Source organism: Ipomoea triloba, chromosome 9, assembly GCF_003576645.1.
Source record: "Ipomoea triloba cultivar NCNSP0323 chromosome 9, ASM357664v1".
In the NCBI taxonomy this organism is placed as follows: domain Eukaryota; kingdom Viridiplantae; phylum Streptophyta; class Magnoliopsida; order Solanales; family Convolvulaceae; genus Ipomoea; species Ipomoea triloba.
Genome location: NC_044924.1, coordinates 19,290,285 through 19,302,676, shown reverse-complemented (window position 1 = coordinate 19,302,676; position 12,392 = coordinate 19,290,285). Strand labels below are relative to the sequence as shown.

Genomic DNA, 12,392 nt, shown 5'->3' with positions numbered 1-12,392 from the left:
ACGCTATGGATAAATGGACGAACTTGAAGAACCCCGAACAAATCATCAAGTTGCACCTCCTCCATGCGGCATACTGTTCGTGAGTTCTCTCCGGTGCGACAACACATCTGTCGACTAGACACCACTTATTTTTAACTTCTAAAGCCACACGCATTGAAATACTCCATGATCGGTACTTGTTACTGCTTGTGAGAGAGGACTAACGAGAATCGCATTAGGATTCTCGTTAGCGTTGAGAAATAGAGGATTCTCAATATCCTCGAAGCTGCTGCTTCTTTGCGGAACAGAAGTCCTCTACGGATTAGCTTTTGCAGGAGCACAGACTGGTGAGTGAACGATCGAAGGAGACAAATATGGCAATTTGCCACGTCCCCGACGGGAATCCCCGATCCCCGCCCCGACGGGGACGGGGATGGAGAAATTTTTCGGAGAACGGAGTCGGGGATGGGGAATACATGTAATTCCCGGTTGGGGACAGGGATGCCCCTCCCTGCCCAGCCCCGTCCCCGAATTATAATTAATATATATATATTGTTAAGGAAATTAATGTATAGTTTTTTAATTGGCAATTTATTTGTTAATTAAGTGGTCTAATTACTTATGCCTAAGGTATATTTTAGAGCTATTGGTTTGCATGGGATAAGTGGTTTATATTTATTCAAACAAAATATGTCAGAGATGAGTAAATCAAGGCAAGATGTAATTGAGTGAGTTACCTTGATTTAAGGAGATCAAATACAAGGAAGGAGCTTAAGAGTTCAAGTATAAATAGAGCTGAGGTTTCAGAGTTTCATGAGCTGATTTCGTACAAAAGATCGCCAAGTTTCCTGCTGTTTTAATATTAAGCTCTGCTGTATTAGCTTTAGCCTACTGTTTTACTATGTATAGTCTGTTACAGTAATACAAACTCAAGATCATTGTAATATGGCTTCTTAGACTAGTTTTGTGTTCTTGTTCTGTTTACTACATCAAGTGGAAGACATGTTGATTGGCCCGGGAAAGGTGAAGAAGTTGACACACTACCAACTCATGAGATGGTGATGTTTGTAGGTGTAAAAGATTAGGCCATCATTGTGGATGGATATCTGGTGAACCTTGTAACATCTTTGATCATCTAGTAGAGTTGGGTTTCACCTTTGTGTGGCCCCGCAGACGTAGGAGAAGTGCTCTGAACTGCGTGAACATATCTTGGTTTCATTTATATGTCCTGCTCTATTTTTGCTATTTATTATGTTTCTAATACAGTAATAAATACAATTGATTAATTTGTTTTAAAAACAAAGTAGGAACCAAGTAGGATATCTCATGCATTCAAGATTTACAATCTTTCAATTGGTATCAGAGCCTGGGGACTTAATTTATTCGTCCAGCGATCTGGGTGTTTTGTGTTTCTTGAACTCAAGTTGTCACATCTTTCGTGTGTTTTCTTTGTTTTAGCTTATTTGTTTTTGAACGTTCTCACTGTGTGTTAAGTGTGTCAGGATGGGTAGGCATAAAACTCCTCCCGAGTTAACAAGTGACAACTACCCTTACTGGAAAGCTCGGACAAGAATGCATCTAAGAGCTCAAGGCGATCGGATCTGGACAGTTGTCCTAACTAGTTAGGAACATCCCACAAAAGCGGGTCAAACAGCAAATGATCCTAAAGTGCTCAAACCAGAAGTTGAATGGGATGCAGCTGAAAGGACCCTTGCCGGATATAATAATAAAGCTTTAGATACGATTTATTTACTAATGCATGAAACCCAATTTACTTTAGTTGCAGGTTGTGATTCTGCAAAAGTCGCGTGGGAAATATTGGAAACTACATATGAAGGTATTGATTCGGTAAGACAATCAAAGTTACAGCTGGTTCATTCAGACTTTGAAGATCTAAGGATGAATGAAAACGAAAATATTGTAAGCTTCAACGAACGTGTTCAAGAACTGGCAAATCGAGCGGCTGTGCTAGGCGAGCCATTTCCCCAACAAAAACTGGTCAAGAAAGTCTTGCGTTCTCTACCACCGCGTTTTCGAATGAAGGTGACCGCTATCTAGGAAAACTTCGGTTGGGAAGATAAAACCCTTGCAGCATTGATGGGAAGTCTTAAGACCTACGAAATGGAGATCCTGACTGATCATACAAAGAAAGAGAAATCTGTTGCATTCAACGCTGAAGGACAAGACTTCGACTTGGCTGATACAGATGAGCTTTCTGATGATCTTGTTGGTTTATTATCTAAACATTTTTCTAAAATTTTGAAACAGGTTAAGCAAAAGAATTACATACAAAATGCTAGGGTACAAAATCAGAAAGGGGTCAACTCAAGTAGCTCAAAAGGTGTGGAAAATCTGGCGGATCAACTTCAAGATCATCTGGATCACGTACTGTTAAACCTAAAGACAAAGTGAACAAGGGCATCCGATGCTATGAATGCGTAGGATTTGGACATGTTTAGGCCGACTGTGCAACATACTTACGAAGAAAGAAGTCCATGACGGCCCTAACCTGGAGCGATGATGAACCTGAATCAGAAGCTGCTGGGTCAGATTCTGACGAAATTTCTGGTAATTATGTGGCCTTCACCGCAATAGTTGACGTTGATCCTGACGCAGAAGAGCTTGCTGGTTCAGATAGTGGAGAATATATTTCAGCTGAAGATCGCGAGTTACCTCCAATGTCTTATGAATTAGAATACAAAAAATTGTACTCCAGATGGGAGGTTTTACTTAAAGTTCATCACTCTTTGTCTAGTCAAATTGGTGTATTAGAAAATGCAAGAAAAGTGTACAAAAATCAAGCTGCTGAAAAAGAAACCCTTCTGAAGGCTAGTCTTGAACGTGAGGAAAAGCTACAACAGGAGCTGGACACTCTCAAACCGCGAATCAAGATGATGGACACCACATCTACAGTTGATGAAATACTTGATTCAGGAAGACAAACTTCTACCAAATTTGGGCTTAGCTTCACCGGTGGCAAGAACAAAGATACTATTTTTGTTAAAGGTTCTGAACCAGTTCATAACACGCCTGAATCAAGCTCAACTCCACAACGTCGTGTTACAGAATCCGAATCACATCGTGTTTTGTCAAAATCTAGTACAACTAGACGAGGCTATGGTAATGTATTGCATCCAAACTTTCATCACATGAGATATAACCCTATCTGTCATTATTGCAGAATGCGTGGCCACACCAGACGGGAATGCTACTATTTCTATAAGGATCAAAGGGCTGAAAAATACTACAACAAGTTTATTACTCCCTTCACCAAACAAATTTGTGTCAAGAAAACTAACCTTGTTTGTCATGTTTCGTTTCATACTAAAAGTACAGGACGAGAAAGAAATTACCCTAGAACATGTGCCTACGGAGAAAAATTTAGCAGATTACCTTTAGACAATGCTCGGTTTGAAACTCTTCGGGCTGCCCTCGGGATCTGCAAAATTTAATTAATTATTCTAGTGCATTTGGGTCTTACAGGTAATTTTTTTTTAAATTTCATATGAATTAATTTTTTTATATTCGTTTTTTTTTTGTTTTAATGTGTCTGATATTTTATTAATTGTGATACACTAATTAATTTTTCTCAGTGTTTCAGTGTCTCAGACATCTTATCAGATTAGTTTTATACTTCCTAAATCTCTTATTTTCTTTTCTGGTATTTTCAAAAATTCTACTCAAACCGAGATTCCTAGTTTATTTGAGATTTCTCTCTCCCTCTTATATTCAAAATACTATTCTATTTCAGAATATTTGATCTCAAAAATTCTACCTGCGTTTTTCTTCTCAGAATTGCTTAGCCGATTGTTTTCTCAGTTCCTCATGGCTACACAAAATCCTTTCACAACTTTTTCCACTTCTGAGGATCGACTGATCTTAGCCCGAAAAATCGTTCAAGGAATCTCCAATTTTAATCCGTCCGATTGTGCTAAAATTGCTCACACCTTTGCTCTCAATCCCTCTTTGACAGATGATTTAACAGTGAAAGAATCAAGATTGCTCTTAGTCTTGGCAAAAAATTGCTCCGAAGTTCCTTGGAATCTACCTGAAGATGGCGTGCTCTCCGCTGCTGAAACCGAGAACCCCGTTCTCGTCACTGCTGCCCAGACTGTCGTAACTGCGCCTCCGACCTACCTCACTGCATCGGCCTCCATTGCCATGCCACCGCTGCCGCATGTCGCAACAGGTGCTCTACCGCCGAAAGCTTCCGCCGCACAGAGCATGAGCGCGAAGCAGCTGCGCAAACTGCCATGTCCAATGCGCCGCAACCTGCTGTCCAGGATGTGAACTCCACCGCCGCACCGTCTGATCTCATGCAAATTGCACCATCTGGAAGTTCTAATTTATCGAAACATGAGATTACAAATTGTGCTATTTCAATTGACAATCCAGTGGTTCTAATTCCAAAGGCTGCTACCTCAAATATTGGATTATCAAAAGTTTCCTGCTCTAATTCCCAAGCTGCTACGCTTAGTGCGGCTGTGTCAAAAATTCCTCCTACAAATCTTGCGGTCTATTCAGGCCCATCATCTGATACCTAGGATTGTAAGTCTACTGTTGCACAAATGGAGAAGATGTTGTTGGAAGATAAGAAGCTATTACAGTCCTTTGAAACTGATGATGTGGATTCTGCTCCTACTAGATGATCAGTTACAACCCTTTGTCAATTATGGCAAAAAGGGGGAGTAGTTGTTGAGGGAGAGCATGCAAAGCTCAATAATGTGGTGATATTTTACAATTGCAATATTTCTCTTCAATTATTGGTTGATTGGCTCTTAATTGGTGTCTCATGCAAATATCTTAGTTTTGGCATAATTAATTTCTTGCTTGTAATTGCTTTGCATGTTAACACAACATATCTTAGGGCACATCTTAATGAAATTATAACTTTTGATTGATTATTATTTATTTCGTGCCTTAAGAATGTATGTGTTTAGTTTTGACAAATAATTGCCCAAGGGGAGATTGTTAGGGAAATTAATGTATAGTTTTTTAATTGGCAATTTATTTGTTAATTAAGTGGTCTAATTAATTATGCCTAAGGTATAGTTTTTAGAGCTGTTGGTTTGCATGGGATGAGGGGTTTATATTTATTCAAACAAAATATGTCAGAGATGAATAAATCAAGGCAGGATGTAACTGAGTGAGTTACCTTGATTTGAGGAGATCAAATACAGGGAAGGAACTCAGGAGTTCAAGTATAAATAGAGCTGAGGTTTCAGAGTTTCATGAGCTGATTTCGTACAAAAGATCGCCAAGTTTCCTGCTGTTTTAATATTAAGCTCTGCTGTATTAGCTTTAGCCTACTGTTTTACTCTGTATAGGCTGTTACAGTAATACAGACTCGAGATCATTGTAATATGGCTTCTTAGACTAGTTTTGTGTTGTTGTTCTGTTTACTACATCAAGTGGAAGACTTGTTGATTGGCCCGGGAAAGGTGAAGAAGTTGACACATTACCAACTCATGAGATGGTGATGTTTGTAGGTGTAAAAGATTAGGCCATCATTGTGGATGGATATCTGGTGAACCTTGTAACATCTTTGATCATGTAGTGGAGTTGGGTTTCACCTTTGTGTGGCCCCGCAGACGTAGGAGAAGTGCTCCGAACTGCGTGAACATATCTTGGTTTCATTTATATTTCCTGCTGTGTTTTTGCTATTTATTATGTTTCTAATACAGTAATAAATACAGTTGATTAATTTGTTTTAAAAACAAAGTAGGAACCAAGTACGATATCACCTGCATTCAAGATTCACAATCTTTCATATATAATGTCACTGTATTACTTAGTTTATATATACTTTGTTTATATACATTACAACGGCATTACTTAGTTTATAATGCCACTGTATTACGTAGTTTATACATACTTAGTTTATATATACTTTGTTTATATACATTACTACAGTGGCATTACTTACTTTCTAATGCCACTGTATTACTTAATTAGTTTATATACATTACTTTTTTTTTTTAAACAGTTTATATACATTGCTTAGTTTAAGAAATACACCACTCAATGTTATTGAGTGGTGTATTTCGTAACATTGAGTGGTGCATTTCTTAACATTGAATGGTGTAAACCGCACGACCGCACGTAAGGGTGCGACCACATTTGAATAAAAATCTATATATATATATATATATATATATATATATATATATATATATATGTATATAAAATTTTTAAGTTAAGACTTAAGTTTTTAGTTTTTTTTTTATTTAAAAATTATACTAATTTAAGATTTTAATTAAAAGTTAATCGGGGACGAGGAATCTTCATCCCCGTCTAATTCTCCGCGGAGACGGGAATGGAGGCTATTTCCAATTCCCCGTCGGGGACGGGGACGGGGACGGGGTCGGAGTTTTGGGGACGGCTCCCCGTCCCGCCCCGCCCCGTTGGCATCCCTAGTTATAACAAACCATAATGGGAAAGGATAGAAAAGTCCTTTAAGACTTCTCTTTTTACCAACCAAAGTGTGTCTATTCCCCAATAGGTTGAATTGTAATCCGCACACGACTAGGATTTCTGCGGATCCACCACCAACAACCTTGACCGCTTAATGGTAGCAGCCAGAACTCACCCATCCATCCATGCATTGCATACGTAACAAATGTTTAGCAATCAATGTGAAAAGACAGTTGTCACTTATAACACCCGCTGCTCATAATCAACAATTGACCACTCTCCCCTTCATTTCTGCGGCCCTCAAAACCTCAGCAAATCACCGTCTTTTCAATGAAGCCAACCATTTCCATGCACATATCATCAAGCTTGGCTTTGCCAATGTGCTCTCACTCGCCAATCAACTCTTACACGTCTACGTTAAATGCAATGAGTTTTTTTATGCCTGTAAGTTGTTCGATGAAATGTGGATGAGAAATGTTGTGACTTGGAACACCTTGATTTGTGGCTTAGCCGACTCTACTGGGAGCTTTATGTTAAATTTCGATTTCGGGTTTCGATATTTCAAGAGAATGATGATGGAATCAGTGCCTCCTGATCGCATTACCTATTCTGGGCTGTTTCGTATCTGCGGTGAGGTAACTGGTGGTTTTGAGGCGGGCAGGGGATTGCACTGTCTAGTTGTGAAGTTGGGTTTTTGTAAAGATTGCTTTATTAATTGTGCTCTTATTGGTTTTTATGGGAAATTTGAATTGGTTGGGGATGCAAAGCTTGTTTTTGAGGGTGCTAAGATGAGAGATTTGGTTTTGTGGAATGCCATGGTTTCTTGCTATGTGTCAAATGGTTTGGGAGAAGAAGCTTTTCAGATATATGCCTTGATGTTATTGAATCGGTTCAAGGCCGACTTGTTTACATTTGCTAGTTTACTAAATTGCTGTGCTAAATTGGTGTACCATGAATTGGGCCGGCAGATTCATGGACTTGTGTTTAAACTTTGCTTTGATATGGATGTTGTGGTTGGAAGTGCCATCATTGACATGTATGTGAAGAATGAAAATACAGTTGATGCCCGCAAGGCTTTTGGTGGGATGGCCTCCAGAAATGTTGTTTCTTGGACCACAATGATTTTGGGCTATGGACGAGATGGAGATGGAAAGGAGGCTATCAAACTTCTTAAGGAAATGCTCAGAGAAGATTTTTGTCCTGATGAATTGACTTTGGCCAGTGTACTAAGTTCATGTGGCAACCTATCCATGGCAAGTGAAGTTGTTCAAGTTCATGCTAATGCAATAAAATGTGTGTTTTCAAGTTCTTTATCGATTGCCAACTCTCTGATAAATGCATATTCCAAGTGTGGCTGCATCGCTTCTGCTTTAAAATGTTTCAACTCAATTGGAACTCCCGATCTTATTTCTTGGACTTCAATTATTGGGGCTTATACATTTCATGGTTTTGCAGAAGAAGCTATAAAACTTTTTGAAAAGATGTTATCCTGTGGCTTGAAGCCAGATAAAATTGCATTCCTTGAGGTTCTTTCTGCCTGTAGCCATGGTGGACTGTTGAGTGAAGGGTTGAAATACTTCACTTCAATTACTGACCACAATATTTTACTAACATCAGAACATTATGCTTGCCTTATTGATCTTCTTGGACGAGTGGGCCTTCTGAATGATGCTAATTTTGTTTTGAACTCAATACCACTTGAATCTCAATCACATGCTCTGAAGGCTTTTATTGGTGCTTCTGAAATCCATGGAAACATTGAATTATCTCAATGGGCAGCAAAAAAATTGTGCTTCATGGAGCCAAACAATGCTGTAAACTATATTCTCTTGTCAAAATCTTATGCCTCTGATAGGAATTGGTCTGATGCAGCAGTGATTCGTGAGCTAGTGAAAGAAAAAATGAACTCCAGAATTCCTGGTATTAGCTGGACAGAAATTGCTTATAAAGTTCACTCAGAAGCATGAGGCTGTAATGAAACAAGGAGTAAGCAGACTTTGTTGAGTAATGAGGACTGCAGTAATTTCTTGCATTTTGGCAACTTACCCGAGTGACAATAATTCTCCAATTTTCTATGAGGCAGCAAAATCTACAAGAAGCGAGGTATATATATTAATGGAAAAATCTATTGTCTAATTTAATTTGGCCTGTTGTTAATTACAGACAGCCTCCCCCACTCCTTTTTCTTTCTCACTTTGCTTTAACCTTGTCACAGAGTTAAACTAGCATCACTGGCTAGGGAATCTTCAACTTGTTTCACAATATTTTAGTGTCTTAGGGAATATAGCTCTTGAGCTTCATGGTACTGGACAAGCTAGGGAGACCTTGCGATCCTCATTGACCCTAGCAAAGAAGCTTTATGATATTCCAACTCAAGTGTGGGTACTATCAGATTTGACAGGTATCGGCTATGCCTTGTTTATAATTGCTTACTGTGAATTTACTTGCTTTCAAGTGGTTTTAAACTATAAAATCTTTGTATCTTTTACAATTGAGTATGTTGGTTTATCAGAATTATGCTTGGAAAGCATGGTGAAACTAAGCTTTCATATCCCATTATCCCCTACATTTATCAATGAAGCTTCTTATACTGCACCATTGATTTTCATTGTTCCTAGTTTCTTATTTTAGTTTGGCTAATCCCCTTTTTTCATTAGGTATGTATCAGCAATTAAGTGAGTCACCAGTATCAAATAAAGGAACTAGAGCCCAGAGGAGCTGCAAAGAAGACATAGTGATGTGTGTTCATCTAATCACCATGTTGAACTGGTAAAATGATCTCCATTGATTGTGAAAAATGTAATCTATGTAACATTTTGGACTAGGAATCTGATATAATTAGGGACTTGATATTATGGATATAATAACTAATAATTAGAGAGTTATTTATATTAGTTAGTATATATATATACCGGCAATTTATATCATGGGGACCAGGGTCCACATAGCATTATGGACCCTGGATCGAAACGATGAGGTACAAAATTCATACTCGTAAGGTACATAATTTCATAACACAAGACACAAAAAATCACAACACAAGACACATACACATGTTATATATTTACTTATTTTTCAAATTTGATTTAGGTGCATAACTTGTGTTCATAGGCACAAAATTTCACAACACAAGATACAAAAATTCATTACATAAGACACAATAACTAATTTGTTTTAGGTACAGAATTCATATTCTTAAGATACAGAATTTTATAACACAAGACATAAAAATTCATAACATAAGATACATATACATGCACCAGGGTCCATAGTGGTCAGGGCCGTATCTGAGCATGTCTAACATGTGCGGCCGCACAAGGCCCCCAATTTTTGGGGGCCCCATATTTTAAAAAAAATAATATTTATATGTATATATAGTTTACAAAAATTTAGGCTAAATGTATGAAGATTCGACCAATTTGTGACAAGATGAAATTGAGCCAAATTGACAATTGTTTTAAAAACCCTATATATATATATCCTAATCCAAAAAAAATTGCCAATTCCGTTCTGCAATAATATTTCATAAATCATAATCCCACATCTCAATTAGACAATTAGCAAAGTCTCAATTCCCAACCCTATAAAATATGGCAATACCATAATGAAATTTGACAATTCAACAATTCTCAATTCACAATTTGATAATTTCGTAGATCGCAAATCGCAACTCAACTAATTGTTCATTTCTTCTTGAAACAGATGAGTTGTTTTCCAAATGCTACTATTGCATACCGAATATTATTCACTATCCCGATTACTATTGCCTCTGCAGAAAAGATTTTTTCAAAGTTGAAATTGTTAAAATCTTACTTACGATCAAGTATGTTGCAAGAGAGACTCAATGGATTAGCTTTAATCTCCATTGAAAAATGAGCTTTTGGAAGAAGTTGATATCAAAAGTTTGATTAATGATTTTGCGTCTAAATGTGCACGATGCATGTCACTTTTTAAATAAAGTTCTATATGTATTTTTTTATACAATATTTATATTTTGATACAACTTTTTGAACAACTATTATTTATATATAGAAATTACACGAAAAAGGGCCCAAATTAATATATGGCACAGGGCCCCAATTTTTATTCGAACAGTCCTGACAGTAGAGATGACCACGGTTCGGTTCGAACCCAGTTCGAACCGAACCGTGCACTGTTGGAACCGGACCGGAACCCATAAGGTTCCGGTTCCGGTTCCAAACCAGAAAATTAAACAAAATTTTTTATTATTATTATTCATTATTTAGTTAAAGTTTAATTATTATTTGATTAAAGTTTAAACTTTAAAAAGCATTTTAAAATTCAATTATAACAAATTTTTTTAAATATAGTTTAACTTTGAAGTTTAAATATTTAATATAACTATTTTAAACACATTTTAGAATGAAAACTTTTCAACATAAAATATTACTTGTTAAATTTGGATAATTTAAAAAAAAAATTACAAATAAAAATTTAAAAAATCCGGTAACCGCCGGTTCGGAACCGGAACCAAACCGTGGTCATGGCTAGCGCTGGCTACTGCGACTGGCGACCTGGCGTTTGGGCGGTCTCGCGACTGGCGGTGGAGGAGGCAGATTAGGCGATGGTGGAAGCGAAATGGCAAAGGGTGAAGTCGCGAAGAGAGATCTAGGGTTAGCGTTGGAGACTTAGAGAGTGTTGACTGACTCTAAAATCTATAATCTAATATTATATATATATATATATATATATATATATATATATATATATATATATTATTGGTAAATTATATTTCAACTATATTTATAAATGTTTATTTTCAATAATTTTATCAAGAAAATTGTTATTATAATTATATACTAATTCAAAATTTATAATTGCTATAAATTCGTGATGGTCCAACGCCATAGCTGGACATATACTATATTGTAATAGAGTGAGTAGTTCTCCAAGTTATAAAAATATTATTACTTCAACTCTTTAAAAGTTTTATTCTAACTTAACAAAAGTTTATACTATATGGGATAAAACAATACATAATGATATACAATCAATTACGTCAATTTGATAGAAACAAAGTGATGTGTCGTTGAAAGCGCAATCATGGCCATCGGCGTAGGAGACACCGTAGCAGCGTCAGAAATGGTTCGCTTAGACGAAACAGCGGTAAAGCCATCCGGAATGAACGCTTTAAGGTTTCAGACTATTTACGCTCAGAGAATTGTGACACCCCAACTTTTCTCAAGCCGAGATAGCTAAACTTTAACACAAAAGCTGCCTATCTCAACTATCAAACAAAACATAGCGGAAGCGATTTATAACCTAAGGGGTATCATGCCACATCTAGGTAAGAAAAACACGGCCTAGATGCACAGGGTAACCAAAAGCTGAGCTGTATAAAATATAAATCCTCAAATATTGTCAAAACAACCAGAATCTAAAACAAGAGTATATAATCTCATCATTGGCACATAGGCCCAAAACATAAGTCTAAACATCCTCAACTAGTCTAAGCCGCCTCATAAAGATAAGCTCTAACGCGCACTCGCTTAGACTTATTCCATACCTGGAAAACATGTAAGAAACCATTAGCAAAAGACTGCTAAGCAACCACCATTCACACCCGCAAGGAAATACATATATAGTAAGTTGTAAATAGGTTTTACACACCCATATAGAATATATACACCAACGAACTGTTCAGCATTTAAAATCGGATACTCAACAACAATACGCTGAAAGAATATATAAACCAAGACTTCTCAACAATACCAATATCCAACCGAATCACAACTCAACCGAATACTCATAAGGAACAACCAAACCGCAATATATGTCAAAGAATAACCGATAACCAACAAGATACAATACAACTCAAGAGTCAACAAGGAACCAAACAGACCTCAACCCAAGGATAAGCAAAAAACCTTAACTTCCAACCCAAGTACCAATTCTCACACCAATCACCAAACCCGAAGTTAGTTCACAGGGGTAAAGACCCAATCATAGGGGCAAATGAATGCCCAATCACAGGGGCA

The 12,392-nt window shown here is 37.2% G+C and overlaps 1 protein-coding gene across 2 annotated transcripts; it reads left to right on the top strand.

Annotated features, from left to right (window-relative positions):
- The first annotated feature begins 6,493 nt into the window (after positions 1-6,493).
- LOC116030571 (pentatricopeptide repeat-containing protein At2g46050, mitochondrial) lies at positions 6,494-9,255 on the top strand. 2 transcript variants are annotated; one of them, XM_031272869.1, is made up of 3 exons: positions 6,494-8,496; positions 8,664-8,794; positions 9,051-9,255. In XM_031272869.1, the coding sequence occupies exon 1, from the start codon at positions 6,579-6,581 to the stop codon at positions 8,358-8,360; it is 1,782 nt and encodes a 593-aa protein (XP_031128729.1). In that variant the 5' UTR covers positions 6,494-6,578; the 3' UTR covers positions 8,361-8,496; positions 8,664-8,794; positions 9,051-9,255. The 2 variants fall into 2 exon arrangements, with proteins under 2 accessions (XP_031128729.1, XP_031128728.1); XM_031272868.1 differs by having other exon boundaries at positions 8,609-8,794.
- The last annotated feature ends 3,137 nt before the right edge of the window (positions 9,256-12,392 follow it).

Excerpts from the sequence above, each read along its gene's own strand:
- LOC116030571 (XM_031272869.1), top strand. The coding sequence starts at position 6,579 with ATGCATTGCATACGTAACAAATGTTTAGCAATCAATGTGAAAAGACAG.